Source organism: Poecilia reticulata, chromosome 15 (genome assembly GCF_904066995.2).
Source record: "Poecilia reticulata chromosome 15, P_reticulata-male-v2, whole genome shotgun sequence".
Lineage (NCBI taxonomy): Eukaryota > Metazoa > Chordata > Actinopteri > Cyprinodontiformes > Poeciliidae > Poecilia > Poecilia reticulata.
The window spans coordinates 14165949-14193344 of NC_088844.1; the positions used below are offsets into that span (position 1 = coordinate 14165949).

At 37.9% G+C, this 27396-nt stretch overlaps 1 protein-coding gene across 2 annotated transcripts; it reads left to right on the plus strand.

The window, feature by feature from the left end:
- On the plus strand, window positions 1–26882 carry sgms1a (sphingomyelin synthase 1a). 2 transcript variants are annotated; one of them, XM_008429386.3, is made up of 6 exons: window positions 1–112; window positions 18885–19734; window positions 20791–20908; window positions 22345–22498; window positions 23475–23641; window positions 24113–26882. In XM_008429386.3, exons 2-6 carry the CDS (start codon window positions 19121–19123, stop codon window positions 24287–24289), a joined length of 1230 nt encoding a protein of 409 aa, XP_008427608.1. In that variant the 5' UTR covers window positions 1–112; window positions 18885–19120; the 3' UTR covers window positions 24290–26882. The 2 variants fall into 2 exon arrangements, with proteins under 2 accessions (XP_008427608.1, XP_017164693.1); XM_017309204.2 differs by having other exon boundaries at window positions 18888–19734.
- The last annotated feature ends 514 nt before the right edge of the window (window positions 26883–27396 follow it).

The window sequence follows — 27396 nt, forward strand, 5'->3', positions numbered from 1 at the left end:
ATGACGCCTTCTTCAAACCGCCTACCCATGAAAACAGACTTTACAGGAGAGGCTCCTTATCACTGTGCGTTGGGAGCCTGGACGTTTTGATAAGCCTGTCAAAATCGCAAAGGTAAGATAATATTAAGCAAAAAAACTGCCACTGTCCTCGCCGGAAAGACAAACATTGCATTTTCTGTGAGGTTTCTTGGCGTTGTGTGAGGGGGGCTGGTTTAGAAAACAAGTCGCATCGAGGTAGCTGTTGGTGATTGCGATAACTATTGTATAGCACAAACTTAAGGAATGACCATAGCCCGTATTGTGCTAAAGGCTAACCCTTTTATCGTTTACCTACATCAGAGCAATAGGTTTAGAAGGAAGGAACCGCATTAACTAAACACTGCTCCTCATTGGCCTTGGAATGGAAACATTTCAACAGCTGCCGAAAAAACCCCATCCCTTCGCATCGTTACTAATCCTTATCCAGCCGGATTTAAGAGAGGCCCCAACCCGAGCTGCACCTCGACTAAACTGACGTTTTCACGTTGAAATACGATTTTTGTGGCACGATAGTTAATAGTTTGGTTGGTAGCACAGATACCCCCGACCCCAAATCTCGCTGTGAATCTGGGTGGATTGTATTACAGCTAACATGCTAGCTGTGGTCTTGAAGACGCGAGCGTTGCTATCTATTTTTAGAAAGATGAGACCATAATGCCCTTAAACCCCCACAGTCTAACCACGTCCGATGCGTGAAGTGAATTGCGTTTTACAAGCACTCGCGTGCGTCTCGGAATCTTACAGGTGTGAATTCGTGGAAGTGACTAATTGCTGTGAAAAAAGGCTAACATTTCAGGTCGTTTCACACAGAGAGGAACAATACGTTAGATCAGAGTTGTAAAAAGTACTAACATTATTATTATTATTATTATTATTATTATTATCATCCAGACGGTAAATATGGCCATTTGCGTCTTTAACAAGGCACTTCTGTGCATGAATATTTGATTGAAAGAGATTTACATGCTGAATGTATTCGTCGTCAAAGTAATGAATGCTGTTAACTTTTGTCTTTTTCTGTTTCTTGGTAGGAGCATAGATCAGGCTTTCTTAGCAGATACCAATTTTCTTTAAGGTCTGGTGTACTCCAGAGGATTTTTTGTTTGTCTTATGGTGGAAAAAATATGTGCTTTCAAATTATTTAATGGAAGATAAAATAAGATTATCTCCATTTTAATGAGTTTTTGCCTCTAATCTTTATATATATTTTAACACTAAACCAACTACATCAAATGGCATGTACAGAGTGGAAATCTTGGTGAATTGTAACGAATGAAGTGTAATGATTGCAATATGAAAATTTGTCTGTTTTCAGTCTAGTCAGACGGTGCATCTTATAAGTGATTTTTGTTGTTATTTTTATATATAATTTCTATGACATTTTCAATTATACACATGCCATACTTGTTAAATTAAAATTGAGAAAAGTTGCTGGATTTTCAAATGAGAATTTTTGGTGTTACTACGCTAAGAAGAATAGTTATCACAAATACAGGTTTTACATTGCTAATTGTTTCTTTAGGGCTATGGCCTTGATGAAGTTTCTCCAAGAGTTCTTTAATAAATAATGAAATAAATGCATTTAATTGACTTCAAAAAGACTTTTGTTTCATGCTGCAAGATTTTTTTTCTTCACAATAGAAAACAAGTAAGCGAAGATGAGCTTTGCTTGAATTTGTTTGTAAGCCGAACTTTTTGAGTATATTCTGAAATTTTGTGAAGTGTTATTTAATTGAAATAGGTTCAGAAACGATGCCTGTGTTACTGGTCAATATATAGAACGCAGCATAATTGAGCATTATCTTTAGCACGTCTAACATGGATACTGGTTTTTGATCTGTTTAAAAGATATGTGCTCATGTTTAATATGAGCACATGTAACACAAATTCTCTCTCATGTAAAAGAAAAACAAAACAGACAGGCCTGCACAGCTGTTTGCCAAGGTAATTTGTTTGTGGAACTGTAACACCTATATGCAAAGTGGCCTTTTGTTTAAAGCCCAACTCTCTGGCTTTCTAATTTTACTTCAGTAAGACGCCCCAGGAAAAGTTTGTGGTCAACAGGGCAGTGTTGTCTTAAGAAAACATGAATTCTCCATGTTATTTCATGATATTGCATTGACATTGATCTGATTTTCATTAACCAAAGTTTGCCTTCTATAGTTGTGCTGCGACTTTTTCTTCTTATGAGATTTATGAACTTAGGCTCCGAACTCTAAATCACATCGTTCTGTAACGCTGCCCTCCCAAGATATTGACGTCAGTAAAAAAAACCCATCAAACTAAAGTCTAAAATAGACAACATGAATGTTTTCTAATGTAAAGCTATTTAAGCACAAGCACTTGCAGATTTGGTAGCTTTTATGACAAATTATAAAAGCCTTAATTGTAAGTTCTATTATACGTTTTCAAGGTGGAAACTAATAGGTATTTTGCTGTAGGTTCCTTGGTCCATTTTTTCTTTAAATTTCTTGTAATTTGATGCTGTTACACTCACATTGTGTGTTTATGAAACGGATGCACCAATCAAGTGACCCGAAACCAAAGTCACCACCAAGTATTTTTATTGATTGGCTCTCAATGGTGAGTGACAGGTCAAATATTAAATAATCAGAATTATTTTTCCTATTCATTAAATGCACCAAACCTTTCTTTTTTTTTTTTGTTGAATGAAAATCACTTGAAGGTTTTATATTTTAATGGGTAAAAGAGGATGATTTTGTCGTGCCTGGACTAAATACTACTTCCTTCGTAAAACAAAAAACTGTCACATTGCTTTGTTTGTCATGTATTAAAATTCAAAAGGAAGTGAGGGAAAATGCAAACTAGTAACAAGGAGTTCAGACTTTGAAGGGAACCTGAAACTTTATTAGCCTGTAGAAGCCAGACCTCTGGTTAAAAGTAGTTATTTTATCACATGGAGACGATGCTATTGGTCTGTACATTCAAGATAAATCCTGGCTAACGGCTCAGCCAAAGGGGGCTCAGTCAAAGCGGACTTCTACCAGCTTGAAACAACTCAGGATAGGCAGATGGTATTTTATGACTCTTTCAACCGTTTCAATGTTTGTCTTGGGTGGTTAACTGAAAAGCAAATAATATGTACAGGAAATTAAAGTAGGAGATGGTGGAAATGCAAACATGAAACCGTTAAAGATTCATAAGCATTTGCGTAAACTACTTTGTGTTATTTTTCTGGTATAACTTATTTCAAGGTAGTAGGTGTCTAGTTTGGTCTCGGTTCCTTTCTGACCTATTATTAGCTGCATTGCTATAGAAGAGATCTGCTGCTATGCCCCTTTAACAAAACCCTCCTTTAAGATTCTGGACTATCCTTCAGAATAGTTAGTCAAGTAGCTGCATCTGCTTAACTAGTAGTGGTTAAGTAGGTGCAAGTTTTGTTTTGAAACCAGAAAATCTGATGAAGCCGTCTTTCACCCACAACTCTGTACATACCCGTTCCTCTTTTGAGGAGAACGGGGGCGAAAGTGATTACAGATGTGTTGAGCAAAATAATTGTTGCATGTTTATTAGAACAACCTGATATCAGTGGTTAATTCCAAGACACACTCCACGCCCCACAAACCCCCACCCAAAAAAAAAAAAAAAACTAACACACACAGATCAGCTGAAGGAGGCTGTTATCTGAACCAACAGAGAGACGTCTGTGCAACGGGGAAAGTGGTGAGAAAGCAAATCTTCACATTCAAAAAAACTATGCGTGTGTGAGTGTGTGAGGCGGACGGTGTCAAAAGGGCAAAATGTTGAAAGGGGGGTTATTGTTGTCACTGTATGCAGCCTGGAAAGCAGTATTGCCGGCCCAAATCATGTCAGGCTCGGAGCAAGCGAGAAAGAGAGAGGGTCGCGCTGGACGAGCGCAGGCACAGCAGCAGTTTTAGTGGAAACAATGAGCTGTCTGTGTGCTGTGTGATTCAGCTCTGGAAAACTGTGTCAGTTGACAACGGCTGTTTTGACCAAACACCGACTCGGACAGAAAAAAGGGAAAAGAAAACAGCTGTGTTTTTGTTTTTAATAGATCTTCTTTAGTCACATAATATAGTCTTTGACCTCTATTGGCGTTCAATCAGCTTTATAACGGTGTAGTGTTTTTGTTTTGAAATTCCTCTTGCTTTGTGGTCCATGTCTTGCATGGTTTACATATTTGTCTGCTTCTCCAGTCCACGTGTTGAAACGTCCTTGGGCAAGACATTGATTCTCGCAAATGCCTCATGTGTAAATCTGTTACAGAAGCAAGTTGAGAGCACAGATTAAGTGGTATTATAGCTTTAACTCTTTCTAATGCAAGTTTGTAAAAGCAAAATGTGGCTTTGAAATATCTCCACAATACATGAGAACTGAAATTTTGCCAATGTTTGGTCTTAAGTCTGTGTATAATGTACATGTTTTCTATAAATAACGTAGCTTAAATAATCCATAGGTGTTTGTTTTATATTGGCAGCAGTGGGAACAGTTGTTGCTTTTCTGTTTTGGATACCAGCTTTCATTTTGAAAGGACAGCATTTCTAATCTAGACCAGATCGTGCTGCTTTTTTAAAAAAAAATTTTTTAGGTTGTTTACAGATGGCAAAGTGCTCCATTCTTCCCCTCTAATTATGTTAGAGTTCAAAACAAATTGACATTTTAAAGCTAATGGGCTCATCTGGCTCCGAATGCTTATTTTTTTCCGGATTAAAAATTAATTTGACATTAGCAAGTATGATTGATCCTCTGAACTGAAGCGGCATTTCAGGCTGCTTCTGCAGCTGTAATGGCTGTGATCTTTTTATGATTGATCACTCACTGGAGATGATTTGAGCCGGAGGTCTCCTCCGATGCTTCCTCCGCCGTCATTAGAAACACATGTGGCTTTACTGTTAGTCACATATTGTCCCAGTGTTGTTTCTGTTGCCTACAACTGCTTTTGGAGTGCAAGGCAAATAGGGCTTTGAGGCTTTTATATCAGTTTGCTGAATGAGTTCATGTCAGTATATGGGATTAAATTTAAATAAATGAGTAGGTGAGTCAGCCTGTTGGCTTTACATAGACAGCTTAGTATGAAAAGTAGATAAGCTGCACACACTTGATGTGTTTCGTACAAAGAGAAAGTGATAGCTGCATGCAAGGTTGTTTTGGATTGGATTTTAAAGCTTCTTTCATTCTCTCTGTTAAGGAATTAAAGAAAGGAGTCTCATTCTGAACTGATGACCGGCTGATTGTTCGTCCACCTCTGTTGTCTAACTTGTTTGAACCCGAGCTCGGTATTTTCCCCATCAAGATTACAAGTTTCGAATAGTAGCTCTCTGCTACGCTGCAGCTAGCAGAGCCTGTTGTCAATGCTCAGACTAGTTGGCATGGTCACTTGTGACGGTGGATAAGCGGTTTTTCTGTGACGGTAAGTTATTTCTCTTCAATTAACACATTTAGCAGTGAGTGCGTGAGGATGATTGACAGCGCTAAGACCCTCTTCCTGGTTCTGATTGGTTGTTTTTGGTCGGGAACGTTGCATTTCTTAGGATGGCAAACTTTGATACAAGTTTGTGTACTTAAGGGACATTTTGTTAAAAACAATAAACATTTTGAAGCAAATGATTTGATTTTGCAGATGAATCTGGTCCTTTATTCAGTTTGTGACTTTTATATTATTATTATTAGACAACTAGAGCTATGTCGATCAGTTTTTTTACTAACCAGTGCCGCTTTAAGGTCAGACCTGTTTCAATTTTGGCTGATTTAGATTTTAACTTGGAGGACAACAGCTGTACAATCTGAGTAGTTTGATCAGTGTGTTAATTTAAGAATACTAGCTGGTGATAATAGGTGTGTAAGGAGAACTTGAATTATTAAAATCTGCTTATTTGTCATTGGAGTAAGGTCTCTGTGCGCTCTAGTTTCTGTTTGAATTCAATCTTTAATATAATGAATTATGGTTATGAAGCTTTATGCAATTAATCTGTTCCAAGACTCTTCCTTTGGACTGCTGAGTTCCTGCACAGTCCTACAAGTTTTAAAGTTTCTTTCACTATTTGCTAAGTGTGGATGAGTCTGGTGTGGTTAAAATGCCAAGTAACACTCTAAAATGCTATTTCTCAATTTTTCTTTAACCAGTGAGGTACATTTTCAAAACTCACGTGATTTGAATAGAATTTATTGAACCTACACTTATTGAACACGGAAGGGATGTAGAAGCTCTGTTATCCCAACCAGATTATCTAATTTTATCTTTCGAAGCATTTTTTCACAGCTTTTGGTGTTTGTTGATGCCTTTTACAGAGCAACAAAAGTAAAGTTAAATCAAGAATCGGTGATGTTTAACCTCAGAAGGGTGCTTAAACAGGCTTTACTTTTCCCCATTCATTTTATTTGAGGACAGCACAATATGTGAGAGCGTGCAGGAAATCAAACGGACAGATGAAGGAGGCCACACCCTGCTTTCGTACTGTGTTGGCTGAGTCAGATCTGTTCTCTGGCTACTTTTTAAGGGCTTGTCACAGGAAAACACGCTTTACAGTCTTCGCTGCTTGAGTCTGCTGAATGTTTGAGTTGCTCCACGCACTCCTTTGAGAATTTGTGTACAAACAGTTTGCGTGAAACAATTGTCTAACAGTCTGAGAACGATTCACGGCCCCAACTTCTGCTGCGCTGATAAAAGAATTTTTTTTTAAAAAAAAAGACCACCTGTGCAAAATAATGTGCAGAAAAAGTTTCTCTTTTTCTGCACATGGTTTTAGATAGTCGTACTTGTGTTTAATAATTTCGATCTGGGTTGCTGTTTCATGAAAATATAGAGAGAGTTAATAAATTATTAAGATAACGGTTAGTGGAAAATTCAAAAACGCATGCAAGTTGGTCAAAGTTTTGAGGTGTTACAACACATGTTCATGAATCAGCGCTTGATGTTATTTCCTCTTTTCTGACAGAGAGCTCTTGTACAATTTAAGAATGTGAAAAAGTTATTTTCAATCTTCACACATTAAGTGTGGTTTTTAAGAGTCGCATATAAGAGTCAAAACTGATGAGGACTTTTTCTTTCCATAGACATTTAATAGACTGTTAAGACATTGAAGATTTTAATTAAAATTAGATTCATTAAAGCAAAGAGAAAAAAATGTATCAAGTGTTGTAGATCTCATAACCTTTAATCACTTGTGAAAGATTCACTTCATACAAAGTCATTGTGAAGCTGTCAAGAAGAGCCTCCATGTTTCATTGTTCTTGTGGGCACTAAATAATCCACTGCTGCCTAATTATTTCCTGCTGATAGGTTCCTCGTGTGCCATCCTACTTATATTTTCCGACATGTAGAAGTGGTGCGCGGCTGAATGTTAGTAAGGGGGTGGTAGTCTATTATTCCTCTGAGGCTTTTAAGTATCTGACATCCTTAAAAGTTTTTGAGAAAACTGCGGGGGCGTTTTTCTCATCAGCAGATGGTCTGGTTGTTTGGCATCCTTGTTGTTATGGTGTTTGTTGTGTGTTGAAATGAACAGGTCCTTTATTCTATTAATTAACTAGCATATTGTTTAGTAGTTTAGCGTATATGTGATTTACTTTCTGGTTACCTCATTGTATAATACTGGTTGTCTTCCTTGACAAAAGATAAGAACAGAAGTATGTGAGGAAAAAGAACCAGTTTTAACTTTCTGAACAAAGCTTAGCTTTTGTCAAGCAAGTGGTGTAAAAGGTGTAGGACAGCAAAAGTAGTTATCCCAGGTTTTGTCTCAGCTTTTAAAGTTAACAGTTTATATCATGGTGATAAATTCTTATGGGATAATTTGTTTTCCAAGATGGTGATGAACGTTACAAAACTCTGGCAACCATACTCAAAAATAACTGGCAAGACATTTTGGATAAAAGAAACTAGATTGTTAGACATATTTATGTTAATGATATTGTAAATATTTTTTCTAATTCTTTTTAGTGAGAACCTGCTACCTTGAAAAGTTGGGAAATTTACTAATCTGTTTATTACTAATAAAAAAAAAATCAATGGATAATCTTGGGTTATCCATTGCAAGAGCTTTCAGGTGTCCCCTAGGGTTTTTAAATCTTAACTTTTACCTTGTAGAAATGTTTTTCTCTTTGAGGACATTACTGGAAAGTGCATAGGTTTTCCACAGAACTGCACATCAGATTGACCAGTTGCTTAGCGCCACATGTAATAAGATAATGTGTGATCTGTTGCTCAAGTTCAACCACAAGCAGCATGCACTTAAAGACTTCCATGCGCTCAAGAACTGCTCTTTCTTTATCATAATTTTTTTTAAGAAGCCATTCTTGGCAAATACTGGTGACACTGTGACCTTACAAAACAGGCAAAACAGTGAATGAGTACCAAGTTTCTGCTTTAAACAGGCCCACTTAATTGTTAAAGAATTGCAAGTCAAGGTGTGATTGAGTCGCAAATGGTGAACAGTAGCTTCAAAGCCTTCTCAGAAAATGCATTTCATCAGTAGATGTTAGATTTTGTTGAAGCGAAAACCAGAAAACGTGGACACACTTCATTAGTTGTTGGTGACGTGTAACTGAGGAGCAACGAGTGTGGATTTATTTAGCTTCAAAATCCTAAAGTTAAAGAAAAATGTGATCTGTTTGCATGACAGTCAGCTTTTTTTTTATTTTCTAAGAACTGGCTTTACATGGTGACTTTACATTTTTCTGAATTTCCTTGGTGACTTCCTCAGCCTTTCTGCAGTGACATATTTTAGTTCAAAAACTGCGACTGAGCCACTGTGTAAGTCACAGAAAAATACAGAGTTAATTTGTAACCATATTGTCTTTCACATAGGCCTGGCTGGCCCAGTTATGTCAATATTGACCTCATATTCTCCACGTATGCAGCATTTGTATGCCAAGTGTAAATGGATATAGGTGAGAGCGTCTGATTTACCTTTTGTTGGTGTGACGCAGTATAAAACTAAAAACTGAGAGTGGATACTAGTAAAGAAAAGGCTCAGAGCTCAGAACATGAGTTACAAAGAGCTGGCCTATTTGTTTTCAGAACTGGTTCCTGTTGGGAGGAATATCATATGTGTCTTTTATGTGACAGAAATTGATAGTCGTTTGTCTATAATTACATGTAAATGTGTCAGATTCAGATAACCAGAGAAGAACAAGGGATTGTCTACTAGGTTTTTTTTTTCTTGGTTCAGGACCGGGACGCCACCAGAACTTTTCAGATGCTGTGTATCAAATTGGCCTAATCAGGTGGCCGTTTCAAAGAATAGAGCAGGCATTGATCTAAGTTCAGCTCAGTTTTTAGTCGTATCCCAAATGGAAAATGGTTTGCAGCAAATGTCAGAAATACAAAAAGCAGATCTCTGAGAAAACTGTTTCTTTTGTGATTACACTAAAACGGTGTTTAAAATAAGTTGCTTTTAAATAAGTTGCTGACTTAGCTTGAGTTTGATAGATAGGCTTGCGCAAAAAAATTTATAGTGCATAAAAGCAAACTTTTATAATGGTATTTTTTTGCTCCAGTGCTAAATTCTCTATACTTGATGTCTTTGCTGTTCTGTTTTTAAGAGTGTTTACCTTTTTCCTGCATCCCATGGTGTTTTGGATGAATTGTGTGTGGTTTGCAGACCTTGCATTCAAACATGTTAACAAATGCACCCAAGTTTTGAAAATAAAGGTAAAACGTGGGGAACATCAACTTTTACACCCTAAGCCACATACATACCATAATCATGGATGCCTCTCAGGGGGTCAGTATGCATGAGCTGATAAATTTCTGGAAGGAGATTTTGGAACACACTACTGTGACTGATGTGCCATTTTAAGCTCAAATTGAGGTCAGGTATTTAAGGAATAAAAAAAGTGGCGCTTGTGGCAGAGCAACTCTTGATTTCAGCCATTTTTATTGACTCTGTATTGAACTGGCCAGTCCCAGTCCATCTGGGGTGTTTATGTTACTGTCAGATTGACGGATCGCCACTCTTCAGTGGAATCCTTTCCTGATGATGTCACGAGTGCGGCTTCCTCACAACCCCACCAAACCTTGAACAGTGGAGAATTTATTGGTTAAAGTAGCAGACTTCTTCAGTTTTTTTCTAATCATCCATTAATAATACTTTCTAGTTATTTCCATCTTGTAATGTTTCCAACTATGTATTTATCAAAAGTGCTTGATATGTTTATATAGCGGCAATTGATTAACTGCTTCAATAGTGTTGATATTAGAGGTGTGCCGATCGATCGGTCACCAATCATAATCGGCCGATTTTCGTGAAAAAGTGCATGATCGGTGATCAGCGATCATTGGCTCTTGTTACCGATACCGAGCACCCGCATCTCATTTTTCAGGCTGCCTGTGCAGCTGGTCTCCTCTTTCCTTCACACTGCGCAAACGCGCAGCAACAAATCCTAAGCGATGTGGAACTATAACGCACTGAGTGAATGGGGAAGTTTGCGTGTTGCGGCGGAAAATTGAAGCACGTCAAAATGCACCAACACAACGAAGCGAATACGACATAAAAACAATGCCATACTTGACGGAGTTTGGCTACATCGAGGTTTACTGATGGCAGATAAAGCAGCGCACAGCTACAAACACTCACCCGGATTAGCATGACGGTCAGAAAGCTAAACAAATAACTCGCAAAATTATTTAAGTCTTTGAGCTGCGATGTAAGACGGTGGTTCTGTTCTCGCTGTTGAACCGCTGCTACGCGCTACAGGTAGTAATATTTCACAGACGGAGTGCGGCTTCTGCTCCACCTGGTAGTGACTCTCACACCGAACCTCTGTTTAAAGCTGCAGCATCTAACCTAAAAAAATACATTCTACATATGTATTAAAACTTTCGCTGTCCTAACATGAGACAGATAATCTCTGAAAAAAATAATCGATCTTCTCCCTGCTCTGCATAATTACTCCGCTCAGTCAGAAACAGCCACTCAGAACTAGCAGTAATCAGCTAGCCGCCATGCTATCAGGAAGTTTTCATTCAGTAACTCTGGATTGTTTATTGTAATGAAACCTGTATTTGCCTTTGAATGTTAAGTTTTATACTTGAATTTTTTTGGCAATGTTGAGAGGTTTTATTTTGGCTCTTTGCATTATTTAGCCTCTTCAGAGCCTTCATATGTTATCAGTCTTAAAGATAGTATTACCGATAGCAGTACAATTTGCAGAATGCCTGTTTTGTTTAGTTCTTGGAAAAAGTTATTAAAAACAAGTTTTCATCTAAATTAAGGTGAATTCATGGTTCCTTTTCCCACATAATTTAACCGGTAGTGTGTATAATAATAAAAAAAAATAATAATTATGTGATCGGTATTGGTGATCGGCCCTCATGGGTGATCGGTATCGGCAGGAAAAAACCTGATTGGCACATAAATACTGCATTCAACCAGAAGAGTGTAGATTATTAAATCTGTATACTATATTGCCCTTCAGTAATCACTAGATTTAAATAAAGAAGATGGGCACATCCGACAACCTAATGCAATAGTTCACACTACACAATTTTTTGCCCCTATTTTCCCCTTAAGATAATCTTAGATCGTTGGCCGATCTAAGATTGTCGCTTGTGGTTTTGTAACTGATCATCCTGCAGTGTGTGGTGGGTTACGGTAGATCGTCGTGGCCCGCCTCGATCTAAATCAGGGGGTTTTCCCGACTGGGAGCTTAACGCTGAATGTGACAGGTAGCCAATCAGCACGGATTCTCCTCCATGCTTTCTGAGGGGAAATAACGCAGGAAAATCCCAAACAGCTGACACAAAGTCCAGCGGACATCGGAGATGATTTGTGGAAACAACATTATTGTTTATTCCACATTTTGTGCAGAGAATATAGAAATGATAAGGAGATGAGTTGGAGCCAAATTGCTACTGCAGTTGATAAACCCAGTAAGTTTTCAGCTGTTCTTCGTTAACGTGACATAAATAGGTTACAATCAGTGGTGGAGAAAGTACTCAAAAAATGTACTTAAGTAAAAGTACAAATACACAGACAAAAATGTACTCAAGTAAAAGAAAAACTACCACATTAACATTTGTACTTAAGTCAAAGTAAAGTACTGGTTTTTCAAAATTCTTAAGTATTAAAAGTAAAAGTACTTGCTGAATGTATTACCTAATCCTTAATACAATATAATTAGTGAACTGATTGCATTTAATTTTAATACATTAGAAATGTGCCATTTTAATTAACAATGCCACAGATAAAGCATGTTGTGTTTACTCTCTGTAACATAGTTTAGACTTGGATATCTGATTCTATGCATCATAATTTCAGGGATGGAAACATCTTGTCTCCTGTCCTAACATAGCATGAATTTCACTCTTTTTGCCACTAGTGGCTTTTATTTTTAAAGAAATCCAACAGAAAGGGGATGGAAAGAAAGTGGGTGGGGGAGGACAGGCAACCAAGGAGCCACGTAGCAGAGTTGTAGTCAAGACCACCTACCCAAGACCAAGTCAAGACCAGCACCCCGCTCTACGTGACACAAAAAAATTGTTTTACCTATCAAAATTGCTTCTCAAATTGATCTGAAAGATCCACATTCCCATAAAACACCTAGATATTAAATACTGAGAGCTGAAATAAATTTAATCAGTAAAGATCTGTCCAGAAGAATCGGATTGTTCTTGAATGTCATACCATGCAGACTTTGGTCACAGCGTTGTCCCATATATGCGATACCTCAGTCAACACCTCCACACAATAATTCAGCGCATGAGTGAAAACTTTTTTTCATCCCAGATGCAACATGTGTGTCTCAGTACAGCTAGCTTTAATAGCATCACGTCCACAGATCTTACCTTTCTTTAAACTTTCCTTCAAAGTAACGCTAAAAGTTGGACAAAGTCCCCACCGTCTGTGAAAGCGAAGCGCTGCTTATTTTACATGTCGCCATATCTATGATTTATGCAGCGCTATTATATTACTGTCGATTAGACAGACATTCTCCCGCTCAGAGGAAACCACTGCGCATGTCTGGAGCTCCGCTTGTGCGTAAAGGGGGAGGCGATCGGTGACAACAGACACGCAAGTCACGTTATTGCTTGGATTTTACGGTGCCACCTTAAGTCCCTGAACTTCACATTTTAACGGAAAAAAAGCACAATACAACTTGGATGTAACGAGTAACGCGACAGTTTTGTAGAAATGTAGTGAAGTAGAAATTTTACAGATACTGTAAAATGTAGTGGAGTAAAAGTAGAAAGTACCCATTATTAAATCTACTTAAGTAAAGTACAGATACACAAAAATTGTACTTAAGTACAGTAACGAAGTACTTGTACTTTGTTACTTCCCACCACTGGTTACAACGATTTTCAGTCAGTCAGGACTTTACGCTGACTCTAGCCACATGCATTGCAGGTAGATTTTAGTAAAGCATTGATTAATGCCTGATTTTAAAATTGGTTAACTGGACTTGTAGCCGTTATTTTGTGCCCATGTGGCTGGACACCACACGGCACGATCGAACCCGATCGAACCGTTATACCTAGGATTTCTGTCGGCTAATGTGTGGTCTCTCAGGTTTAGAAAATGGGCCAACAATCGGCCGACAACTCGTGTAGTGTGAGCTGGACATTACACTAAGGAAATGAGGAAGGGAGGGTCAGTGGAGAGCACCGGAGCTGAGCCTTTTTTCAGTGTCATCAATAGAAAGAAAAAAAGGCAGGAAGAGACGATAAAGCCGATAATTAAAATGAGGTTGATAGGTCAAACCTATCGTTTATCGCAACAGGCCTGAACATAAGGCTCATGTGATGCTCTGTCCCAGTTATGTCAACATCTGATTCATCTCCTTAGGCACTTGCTTGTTTTCTTGTTGTTTTTTTTTCGAGATTTAAGAAAATCAAATTTCCAAAAGTTTATTTTCATGAGGACATGAAACACCATCTTGGACAAAGCAACACAACTTCATTAAGTTTAGTTGTAGTTTTGTAGTTCATCAAAACTGCATTCAAACTGATAATATGAACTACCAACAAATTCTATTTTATTTTGACTTATTTACACACGTTAAAATTTCATTGAGAAAATAAATTCTCAGACCCATTCAACATCATATAAAAATATAAATGAAATTGCGTAAAGAAAAAGAAAGCATTTATTATGTTCTGATCATAAGCTATGGACCTTCATTGTTTGATAACAGATTTTGGTTTTCAAAGCCCTTGTTCATCCAAGGGCTTTTTTTTATTCTTTGTGTTTGCTTTGCTCTGTGGGTTGTACCTTTGTGCGGTGAGGCTGGGGGGGGGGGAGGGAAAAACAGCGATTTCCTTAAGTGGTTTAAGCATCCGGGTCCAAGTGAATGATGTCACTGATGTAAAAAGAACTTCAGTGTAAACATATTACAATAGAGCTCTTTCTATAGACCTTCCTTTGAGTGCTTTAGTTATATAGTAACAGGCAAAAGATGAGCGCTTCAGTGACTCAATAACATCTTGTTTAAAATGCAACACGTTTCATGGTTAGACTTCCTTCCGTCTGTTCCAGATAGTTTGTCTTTTAGTTTTTTTTCATAGTAGTGAAGGAACTTTCATTGGCTATGGGGGTAAATTGCTCGTAAATAAAAGCTGACATGACTTGTAAAACTGAATTCAACAGTATAAAACGTTTTGCACCGTCTCACCACCTTTCATAAATTCTTCAATATGAATAATATGTAAAATTGCATATTTAACTACAAAGCACAATAATTGTACATTTTGTAGAACACTGTATTTTATTTACCCTTTTAATTTCAAGGTTGTTTATTGGTTCAGAATTGGTCTGTTTTCCTATTCATTTGAAGGAGATTATTTCTGCGCAACGAGCGTTAAGCTGATTCATAGACCAAAGGTCGTTCTCACAGCTGACTTGGAGACACCTAATCTATGATGTGGGAACAGTCTGAAGTAATAGATAACCGTCACTCGTGTTCTTTATCTTCATTCAATACTGTTCACACCTGCTGACAATCAACTGAGTTCAGAGACGCACCTGGACAATCCCTCCCACCCCCACATGATACTATGTGATACTATATGGTTTATTTTTCCTCTTTTGGCAGTTATGTAACACATAAGCTGTGCGACGTGACCTTACACTGAATTCAGGTGAAGTTGGAGAAACTAAACCGGCCTGACTGAACAGGCCTCCAAGTGGAAACGAGGCGAGATCAGGTGCTTGTGTGAAGTTTGTTCTGCCAACCATCCAGCTTGCCAGTGTGTTTCGCTGCTTTGGGCCTGGCCAGACCAGGCCGTACAGATGCATAACGGTTGATTCGCTGCCCTTTTGACAGGGTTGGGGCTGCAGACCTAATGCTCAGCTCCAGCCTTGCTGACTTCTAGGGCCCTTCCACCAGTCAGATTCAGCCTCATACACCCAGTTATCTCCTCCCATTGCTGCAGATCAGAGCTCGCCTCCAGCTCATCATCACCTCCCCCACAACCACACACCCCCGCACATGAGCAAAGCACACCCTGTGTCTACCACTGACATCGCTGTCTGTAAACAAATGAATGATATGCAACAGATGTCCTAGTTCATCTCTGTGTCCACAGCTGTTGCCTAGAGTTTGGAGTGGGCCAAACCACACTATAATTTTTATTTATTTTTTGACTATAGAACTAGGTGATTATGAATCAGAAATTATTTTGTTTACAGGCTGAAGAATTTGCAGAATATATTCTCTTGTTTAAAACCATTTTAATGCTACAGTCTGTAATGGATGTGAAAATAATTTATGTTTACTGATGTCATCTTGCTGCAGACTTTGTTTCCTTAAGTGTTATAAGAGCTATTTGGGAGGAACTGAAAAGTAAACAGGAAAAAATAAAGGACATTTCCTGTTTGAAATCATGAAGCGACCTTATTGTGTAAAAAAAAAGTGGACTAAAAGTACTGAGTTAAAGACCTATTCGATAAATATAACCACCTACTGAAATAAAGCTTAAGATTGAATATAATGGATTTATTTTTTGGTGAACATTACTTAGGACGATGGCGTTCTGAGGTTGATGGGTTTGACCACATTAAACAGAAATGTGCATTGTCTCAGTTTTGTTTTGAACCACAAAAGTGGAAATGCCTGGCAAGGTGAGCTGCTAAAACCCCCTCCCCCCAAAAAAAAACCCACCACAGGTTTGGTTTTGAAGTCTCTCAGTGCACTCTCATTGTAGACATTTTGTCTTTTTACTATATTTTACTCCTTCAAGTACTTAGAATTTGCTTGATTTAACATGGTGCCTGCGACTTGTAATGTGTAGGCTTTGTGCTGGCGACCAAATCAACCCTCCGTTATCATAGCTTTACTGTGTATTGTTTTTTGTAATGATTTTGAAAGCTTTTATAAAATAAGAAAGTAAAATGATCTTTTTGGGCATAATTAAAATGAGCTAATGGATTAAATACTGAAAAAGTCATCATTCATCCAGAAATGTAACGAGGTGTACCAGGTTGTAAAAAAGTACATCAGAAATAGTAGCCAATAGTAGCGGCATAGAGAACACAATGTGACTTACTTTGCTGATAAATTTCAAAAGAATCTCTAAGGTTGCAGGTCTCTATGAATGAAGACATGCACATGATTCAACTGGCCCGCACAGCTCCCAGCCAAAGCTTGTTTGAAAACAGACGTTTTTAAATAGTTACTATCGAGATATAATGTGCATTGGGCCTTATTTTTAAGATACACCTTTCCTGTGCCTTTTATATGTGGTGTATTGTTTTCCTGATACATTCCTTTGTTTATTAAGTTTCCTCAGATTTTGTAAGAAGATATTGCACCTCCTGGCACAGCCGTAAATCTTGGCTGACGTCACATTTTGATTTGTTTCTTCATTTTTTAAATGCTTCACAATTAATTTCCTCCTCCAATTCTTTCATTTATTTCTACATTCATTTACAAGCACATCTCAAAAAATTTGAATGTTGCATAACAGTGCAATATTTCTTGCTAGTCATCTCAGAAAGGGAAACTCGTATTTTACACAGAATCCTTGTAAAACATACCAGGACTTGTTTCTTTTAACCTTTGTAATTATGGGTTACAGATAGTAACCTAAATTCAGTGTGTTGGAAAATTGGCATACTGCAAAAAGCCCTTTATATCTTACGATATATCTAAAAAGGTCTAAAAAAAACAAACACCAAGCAATTACAATCAATAAAAAACATTAGATATGTGAATAAATAGGAGATTAAAACTTATCAAAGAAAGTGAAGCAAAATGTTGCCAAAAAGAAATGTCTTAAAAACAGTCCGTTTTTTTTTAAACCAGTCAGTGGATTGTGGTGCTCTCAGAGTGTCAGGTCCATAGACATGGAGCAGCAACGGAGATGGCCTTGACCCCCATTGTTCTCAGTTTGGTTTTGGGTTTGTGGAGAGGAGCAAGCGAATTGTGCACCCTAATCACCAGAAAATTTTAGAGCACTTCATGCTTCCCTCTGCTAACAATTTGTACAGAAATGTTGATTTTATTGTCCAGCAGGACTTGGCACCTACCCTGACTGTCAACAGTACCAGAAACTGGCTAAGTGGCAATGGTGTTCCTGTTTTTGATTGGCCAGCAAATTCCTCTGACCTTTGACCCCGTAGGAAACCTATGGGCTCTAGTCAAGAGGAAGACGATAAAAACCAGACCCAACAAGCCAGAAGACCTGAAGGCAGCTTATCAAAACAATCTGGACTCCCATTACACCTAACAAGTGCCACAGGCTGATCTCTATGCAACAGTGCAGTAATTCATGCAAGAGGAGGCCCAGCCATGTAATGAATGCATAGAAACATACACACTTTGCAGATGCTTGACGTTTGTGCTTGCATAAAACATCTATTTGTGATTGGCCTGTGATATTCAAATTTTCTGAGACACTGAACTTTGGGGGGGAGGGGTTAACCTGAAAGACAAAATCACTAATAAAGCAAAAATAAGAGCTACAATTTTTTTTTACTCTGTAAAGAATCTTTATAATGACCGTTTCACTTTCTGAGATGACTGGCAAGAAATAATGCACTGCTTTTGAGATTTACCTTTATGTGTACAACATAAGACACCGGCTTTCTATTAATAGATGTCTGTTTTGTACCAGCGTCTGAGTGAATCAGCTTAGCAGTTCATGGCCTCTTAAGTCTTTGTAACATCTATTTAAAAAGTAGTTTAAGAGGTTAGTATCCTAATGACACTGACTGTATAAATCTAATGACTACTTTTTAGTTTAATTGACTACTATAATATCAAAAGCAAGTTTTACTTCATTTACATTTATTGCATTACATGAAATAAAATTTGAGCAAACGATAAACTGAACAAAAAATGTATCTGGAAGCAGGCAGTGTGTTCTTCAATCTGACATATTATGACGTCATTAATTGAAATTCAGTGGAAAATGTGGCAGACCACAAAACCATACAGAGAACCCAGACCCTTCATACTGAAGTACACCCATACTTTAGATCTTTTGGCCTTTGAAAACTCTGGGAAGCCTTTATAATCAGGCTTCTTTGACGCTGATGCTTTGTCTACCGTGTTTGTTTTGGAACTCAGACGGAGCCGACCGATGAAGATGGCTGACGTGTACAGCTCACAAAAGTTCAAGAGCACCGCTGCAGATGCAGCCGGGGAACATTGCTATAGCACAGTAGTTTTAGGAAATCGGAATATCCCAATTTCTGCACAAAAATATAACCTGTATCTGACTTCTAATGAACTCAGGAATATCGCACAAGGGGCCGTTGGTACTGTTAATGTGTTTAATTAACAGGTCAAACTGATTTTGCCTTTCTTTCTTCCAGTATCTTAAATGAAAAAAAATAGCTGGATTATTTGTTGATATTTATTAGTGAATTAAAGCTATTACTTTAAATCACTAAAATCTAACACGCACATGTTTGTCCTTCTTTTAGCAGAGCTGCTTTGAAGAAGCTGCTGAGGTGAAGAAAACCGTCTGTTCCTGAGAGTCCCGGCTGCCTTCCTTCTCTTTCGGATGTCAAGAGGAACCTGGACTCCCTCTGGATAAAGACGCACCATGTGTCAGAACTACAGATGTCTTGCTACTGCCTCATAGACGGCCGCTCCTCCTATAAACTTTGCCCTCTAATCTGAGGACTCTCCTGATCCTCACCGTTGACCACTGTTCAAGATGAAGAATGTGGCGGCATGGTCGATAAAAGATGTTTCTGATTGGCTGAGCAAAGAGAGTATGCCAGAGTACACCCATGCCCTCAGACAGACAGACGGCCCCGCTCTGCTCAGGCTCACCGAGGCAGATTTCAAGGTGCCTCCCCTCTCGAGGGTGTCACCTGACGGCGGGGAGCGGCTGTTGGAGCGGATGGAGATCCTCCGGATAGAGACCCACATCGAGGATCATAAAAACGGTCACGCAAACGGGCACGTAGCGGGGATACCCAACGGAACTAGCAAGCCTCAGAGGAATGGCACCTTGGGGAGGAAGGACTCTGACCGGGAGATGATCCACATTCCTATGCCAACAATAGAACCTACTCGCTCCCCATTCCCCACAGAGTGGGGGAAGACAGGCATAGCATTCATCTATGCTGTGGTGTGCTTCGTCACCACTAGTGTCGTCATTTCAGTGGTCCATGAACGAGTTCCTCCGAAGGAGCACACTCCGCCGCTGCCCGATAAGTTCTTCGACCTGTTCGACAGGCGCGAATGGGCTTTCTCCATCTGCGAGATTAACGGCATGCTGCTGGTGGGCCTGTGGCTGATACAGTGGATGCTTCTTAAGCACAGGTACGAGCCGTCATGTTGCATCTCAGCATGTCCTTTATTTCTCCAAAATAGGCCTGGGTCTGTCGAAATGCCAAGGTTTCATGGTGCTTGTGCAAAATAAAAACATGGTCTTGTTGCTGTTATTTAACATATTGTATCTATAAGCCATTACCTGTTGTTTTGACTTTAGTGCAGTTATATTAGTTACTGCAGTCTTGAAAAATCTGAAAAGGGGGAAACAATTTTTTTGACTTTAAATATAAAAAAGGGAATACTGAGTGTCAGACTTTATTCCTCATTACCTTATTTTTGCTAAAAAAAGTGGAATTATAAAAAAAAGGCTAATTTATATTTAGATAATGTCCTTTATCTTTGTTATATCGCAAGGTTACTGATTATTTGTATTTAATTATTTGTAGAGCCATTACTGACACAAAAATGTGAAATGTCAGTATTTTTTTGACCTTTTGACTCATTTAAATCAGACCTTGAAACTGGACTTGAACAGTTTTTTTTTTTTATTATTATTATTCCAAGCAATGCATTGACACTAAATACATAACAAATCATAGAGTTGGTGAGAAATCTTAAATCCTATATATTTTTGGATTAGAGATCAGATTTTATGTGTCTTTGTATCAATATAAAAGTGAAATAAAAATCTGAAATAATCCTCTATTGGACGCCAGGCTGTATGTTTTTTCATAACTGCAACATACAAATGATGGCGCCCGACTTGGTAAACGTTTCCTAAATGTTCAGAATACGTTGGAAAACCTGTGAATTTTATACTGAAAAAGTTTGAAATATTGGGATTTTTACCTGCTTATAGAATTTATAGTTTGAAAACACCATTACATTGAAGAGAGCAATGTGTGTGGGTCTCCATATTATGATTCTTTACATTTTTCCCTGTAGGAAATATTTTGCCTTTTTTTTGTAAAGATGTAGTTAAAGGACCTGAGCCTTTGTTGTGGTTTTGCAGTTGTAACTTCAGTACCTTTAATAGTGACATGTGTCTCGTCTCAGCTATGCAAGACTTGATTGTGATCATTTTTCTTCTCTTTTTCTTTGCAGATCAATTGTAGGCAGGAGGTTCTTCTTCATTGTAGGAACACTCTATCTCTACCGATGTATTACAATGTATATCACTACTCTTCCGGTTCCCGGGATGCACTTCAAGTGCTCACCAAAGGTAGAATATTTGTTTTGTGTCTCAAATTAAAAATAAATGGCTTTAGCAAATTAAAGAAAAAAAATACGTCAGAAATACTTGTTCACGCTTTCCTGTAAACATTTCTAAGTTATGCCCTGCTTCGGTGACGTGGACCTTTGAGCTGTTGCTTCACGAGGTTTTGATTACATAACAGGTTTAATTGCTCCTACCTGTATGGGTTTCTGTTTGCTTGATTGCACATATTATCAGTTTTAAAGAGTATTATTTACATAACACCTTGGAGCAATGTTCATACCTTTGGAACCCTGTCACCTTTTGTCACGTTGCATCTATAAACTGCTGGGTTTTTTATTGGAATTTCATGCAAAAGATTAACAAAAAGCAGTGCATAACTGTTAAATTTTGGTTTTATTTAAAAAAAAAATTATCAAGTAAAAACTTAAAATTGAGTTATGTATTTATTTTTAGATCTGTAGCCACTAACTAGAGTTCTTTTGGCGTAGATACATCTGTAGACTAAATCTTGTTCCTATTCTTCTGTGCAAAATGGCTCAAACTGTCAGATTGGATGGAGAACAATTTCAGGGTTTCCTACCTATTGTCAATTGAATTTATGTCTTATCTAAACTCACAAGTTGACTTTTTACATTTTATTTATCAGATTAAAGGGAACTGAATACAAATACAGGTCAGGTCAGATGATTATTATTTATTTATTTTATTTTTTTTGCTCTAAAATTAACATGGGAAGCCATAAATCGATTTGCTCAGCTTCGTAGTTAAGCGGCATTTTTTGTTGGTTTATTAGATGCAATCCCATTTAAAACAGTCGTGTGAGTGATTGTAACATGGAGAAATATAAAAAATACTAATACGAAAATACTTTTCTAAGGAACTGTAGAATGATGACATTGGAAAAAAGTTTTCTTAAGTCGCATTTACTGCGGGAAACATTGTCATGTCAAATATGAGTTTAAAGCACTGTCTATTTGTGATGAGGAACATGAAACTAAAGTGGAAATGCTACCAAGGTTCAGCTCCTGGTTAAGGATGAAGATTTGAACCAGGTGTTTTATCACTGAAATCAAATGCTTCCTTTATATCCGTCAAAGTTGCGCTATCTTTCAGGAGAAAGATCAACTTTGCTCTTTTGTAGAAGATGTTAGGAGGTCAATTCCAAGAAGAAGAAAAAAGCTTCTTTTTGTGCAGCATTAACTTGATTTATTTCATATTAGTTTTGTTTTAATTGGATTGTGTTGTAAGAAATGACATCTGTTGTAAGGAGACAACTTACTGAAAAATGTTCTAGAAATTGAGATGTTGTCATTTAACCCATAGAAATCAAACATCCTTATTTTCAACTGTTATGTCTTTGTAGTTTTTTTGTTTTTTTTTTCCTGTTTGCCTGTTTTCTTCAGGAATAACATTCTATTGTGTGACTTTGTGTGTTTCAGCTCCTGGGGAACTGGGAGGCACAGATGAGGAGAATAATGAAAATGATTGCAGGCGGGGGCCTCTCCATCACAGGCTCCCACACCATGTGTGGAGATTATCTTTACAGCGGCCACACTGTCATGTTAACGCTCACGTTCCTCTTCATCAAGGAGTGTAAGCCGCTTCGTCGTGTCTATGTATTAGTCAGCAGTGATGAGATGGAGGACATTTAGCTTCTCAGTCACCTTTTGACCTCTGTGTACTTGTGTACAGCTTGTTTTAGAAATACTTCATCGCAATCTAGCTGTCGGACTTCTTAAATATTTCTTGCACATGAAGTTTAATAGGCTGGTGTTTGTCCTTTTATTTTATTTTATTTTTTAAAGTATTTTCACTGCCACAAGTGATGCTTGTGGTTTCAGTTTGACTTTGCTTTAGCAACAGATTTCACAAGGAAATGTAGGAAATGTAGATGTAGCAAAGATGGAGAGGAAACGTTGCGCAACCAGCATACTCTCCTTGCAAAATTGGTTTCGGTGCATGATGATTGCACCGCTCATCAAGCTGTCACACTGGGCTGTTCCGCAACAGTCTTTTTTCAGCGTGCAATGCTGTGGGGGTTTTAGGCCGATCAGTTTCTTTACTTCGATCCGTCTTCGTGAAAGAAAACTTCAGCATTTGAAGCGGCTTTTTGATATTGTAATTAGATTATCATGTTTCACCTTCAGTTTTGGTGTTGAACGCTGTCCTTTTTTAAAAAAAAAAAATGTATAGGTTTTATTGAAAGTTGGTCAAGTACTTATCTAGCAGTGTGTCCATAAATCTAATTGATGCAGATCTGACATCTAGTGGTTAAAAAGTAGAACAGCTTTTAAGTGACATCGTGTTGTACAAGCTGAACTTTTGGCGTAATTTATTCACTTATTGTTTACTTATTGTTTCATTTTGAGCCATAAAAGATAAAAAAAAAAGCATATTATACCCTTTAGTAGGTAAAAAAAAAAGGAACAAACAAGGAAAATACATCCACTCACACAAATGTGTAGAGTACTATACATACTGTAAGAGCAATTAATTAAATAATAATATTAGTATTCCATTGCTGAATAAAATTCCCCTTCTGTGTGCGTTTGATCCGTGTCCCTTTTAGATTCTCCCAGGCGCTTTTGGTTGTACCACTGGGCCTGCCTGGCACTGAGCGCCACTGGGATATTCTGCATCCTCCTGGCCCACGACCACTACACTGTGGACGTGGTTGTGGCGTACTTCATCACTACCCGCCTCTTCTGGTGGTACCACACGATAGCCAACCAGCAGGTGAGTTCACAGGGTAACTCCTGATCAGTTAGAGTTGGCCGTAATGAGCCAAATCGAAGCTTTTCGCCACAGTTTGAGAATTTACTTCTGGCGTGTTTTTTTTTTTTTTTTTTTTTTTTACAAAGCCGTAGTATATTTTTGATTTCTGTCATTTACAGAATGTATGTTTTTAATGTTTTTAGTGTTATATGACAGACCAATAAGAGGGAGTGTGCAGCTGTAAATCTATAATACTCACAAAAAAAATGGAATGCAACACAACTCAACTTCCAGAAGATGAAAAGTGTGTGTAATTTAACATTGTTCAGTGAAGGTTGAGAGGTTTGTTAGAGACCAGAGCGCCCTCTGTCAGTCCCACACTGTAATAGTTTGTCAAACAGCCGAGACATAATGGCTAATTTGTCAAAAATCAAATCCACATCAGAGATTCTGACTCCATTGATGGCCTTCGTGTTTGTCCGTGTGTTTCAGTCGCTGAAGGAGACGTCACAGAGCAACCTGTTGTCGCGGGTGTGGTGGTACAAACTCTTCCAGTATTTCGAAGAGAACGTGAACGGCACAGTTCCTCGGAATTACCAGCTGCCCCTCGCAGTGCGGGCGATGCACTGGAACCGTGGCACGAAGTACAGCCGACTGGACACGCAGTGACCCTCGTGGAGCTGAAGCATGCGAGGACTGTGACTTAAACAAGTGCTATGTTTTCTATTTTTTAATCTGTGGAAGATGGCACCGTTCCATGTAGAGCTGTCCTTTTCACCCTTACTAACAGGAGTCTCCCGGTCTAAATGGGTAGCACTGTGACTGTCTAGACATTTTGGCTTTTCCTTTTGTTGTCCTTTTTTCCATTTCTGCAAGTTTTTGTAAGCACACTAATTAATCTGGTTTTACTTCAGTGGGAATTGGTCACAAACATTTCTGCTAGTATTAGTGGATATATCATTTTAATAAACTCGTAAAGCTCAATTTTTTTCCCCTCAGCACAAAAGTATCAACAGTTTTCTGTTTCTAGACTTTTAGTGCAGTCGGCGTCAAACAGATGCTTATTTGAGAACCAAAATGCCATAAGTTTTCCTTTTTTTTTTTTCCTTTTTTTTTTATAGCCACTTGCTTTTGGTAAACTCTCCTTGCTGAAATGAATCAAAGGTGCAGATATTTTTTCTAAATATGTCATACTTTATTTTTCAATAGCAAAATGATCTCCAGCTAAAAAAAAAAAAAAAAACTTTTTTAGATTTTTATCTTTTTCAAGATGGATAGTGGAGAGCGTAAGAGTTTCATGTGGTATAACATAAACCCAGTGCCTTCCTCAGCCTGATTGTCACAACATGTGTCGTCGCCCTAACCCCGTTGCGGTTCCTCGACCCCGTAACTGCAAGTCCCGTTCTTATGAATGTATAAAAACCAAGATGACGCTTAGCCTTATCAGAAGATTGATCTTCCTAAATATAAGTGCAGTGATTTCAGTATTCTGATGCTTTACCACATCCGTTTAACAGAAGAAAAAAAACAAAAAACGACTGTTAATTGTATTTTAAGTTTTAAACGTGTCTTCTGTTTTTGTTCTTACCGGTCAGTCTTGAACCAGCTTGAGCTTTGTTCAAAAGCTGGATCGCGGATGCTAATTTTAACTTTCTTTCTCAGACGAGCTTATCTGAAAATCACCGCTTCCTAACAGGCCATCCGATGAGAGATGATCTCCCAGGTGCCAGAGATAAGAGTCGTTATCCTGGATCCGGACACGTCTTGTGCGTCCTTGCAGCTGAGCCCCTCCTTCGCTCCCCAGTCGGAGTCTCAGCTTCAAATCAGATCATTGACGTGCAGAAACCGAACGCTTTTAAAGCAACGCGAAACAATGAACCTTAGAGAAAAAGTTTCTACATGTATCCATGTAAATTTTGAAAGCTTAGTTTATATGCATCTTTTTTTTTTTTTTTTTTTTCAAGCTGCTCTCCTTCAGTTTGTGCATCAACAATCCTCTGGAGTTTAATTGTGGGGAACAATCTTAAAATTGCTGCTGCATAGAACTGATCATTTATTTAATCATAAATATCTAATGTGTTATTTTATTTTTACTGAATGTGAAAATGTGTCCGTATCCATCCAAATCATGTATTGTTGTTTATTTTTCTTTGCTTAACAGACTGAACTGTAAAAGTATTACGTCTTTCTGTGTAGGGGAAGACTTGATTCATGCTGCAGAACTTTCATTTCAAATTCTATTCAGCGGCTTTTATGACAAAGATGTGCACTAATCTTTGGATGAGGCAAATATTCAAATGAGTATGAATAACGATTTGTACAAGTTCTTGTTGAAGAAAATGCCCCTTGTTTTTGAAAAGTGAAACCAGCAGGAGTATTATCGTTTCAGAGTAAAAATCATTTCACTTTTACTGAGAAGATTTTCTCAGCTTTTAAAGAGAACCAGCGCCTCCACCCCCCCATCCCCTCACATGATGGCCATACTTTTAACTTCAGATGCCATTTAATCCAAAACAGTTCTCTGATTTAGATTCAACGTCTGGACTAAGATGAAAGCTATATTTAATTTGCCAGTCAAGTTTTTTTTTTTCATGTTTTTGTCTCAAACAAAAGTTAGTTGTCTGCATTTTTCTCTGTCCTCACCCACTTTATATATATATTTTTTGTGTAAGCCACATATTTGGAAAATATGTCAAGGTAAAGGAATCTACTTGGAATGTTTTTGAATAAAACATTTTACAATAAAGTATTTGTTTTATTATAAGCGTACTGTCAGTTTTCTACATTACTTTCTTTTTGTTGCTGTTTTGAAATGGATTTAAATGAAATGGTTTGAAAAACAAAAGCGAATGTAGCTTTGTCACAAAAGATAGTCAATGTATAACTTGACTATCTTTTCATTCTATAATTGTTTCTGGTGGGAAAAGTACAAATGCTGAACAAGTTCTGCTTTTCTTGTTTTTCAGAATTGATGGTTTCATCTAGTGTAGAAATACCAAGACATGAGGTGAGCCAACACATTTCTGTATACATAATTCAGAGTACAATGTATAATATAAACACAAAACTACATTGTAATTAATTTTCAATAAGGCCAAAGTATGTCCTGGACATTTACTGGTTTCCATTTTGTATTTTGCAAGTTGTAAATTTTCTGGAAAGCTCCTCAAAGAAGAACTGAGAGATTATCTCAGACACAGGATCTGAGAAAGGATGGATGGCTTTTCCATGCATTTTACAATAAAGCTATTTTGTAAAATCAGTGATCTCTAAAATGTCAATGTTTTTCACTGACTTTTCAGACTTATTTCCAGTTGCAAGTGGAGCCAACCATTGTAATTCTAGCTGAGGTTAGAGGTTGTCAGATTCTGATGAGAATGAATGAGTTCCTCTGGGATTACATCTGCAACCACGGTAAATTATTCAAGTAGAATGGGAAAAGTTGCCTTTTGATAATCTTTTTTTGTACTCGATTTAGCAAAAAGTTGAGCTACGTACCACATCCCTCTATGCAATTATTGCCAAAATGATAAATGCTGTTTGTGAAGATGACATCATAACAGATTTACAAAACGCCAGTAGGTGGGGACATTGAGTCACTTCAGTGACATGAGCTGATTCGGTAGTCAGCCTTGTGACATTGTTTGCTCTCTAGACCTTTTGTCCACCTTCCAAACATGCATCTGTTATATATAATGTGCAAGTATTCTCATAACGTCCTCAGTGAACCACATTGTTAAAAACAAATACCAGCATATACATTTCAAATCCAGTAA

What these genes read in the sequence shown, in the direction of transcription:
- sgms1a (XM_008429386.3), top strand. Translation starts at nt 19,121, where the DNA reads ATGAAGAATGTGGCGGCATGGTCGATAAAAGATGTTTCTGATTGGCTG. An exon ending in TGGATGCTTCTTAAGCACAG is followed by an intron (nt 19,735 to 20,790) that starts GTACGAGCCGTC and finishes TTTTCTTTGCAG; the next exon opens with ATCAATTGTAGGCAGGAGGT. An exon ending in ACTTCAAGTGCTCACCAAAG is followed by an intron (nt 20,909 to 22,344) that starts GTAGAATATTTG and finishes TGTGTGTTTCAG; the next exon opens with CTCCTGGGGAACTGGGAGGC.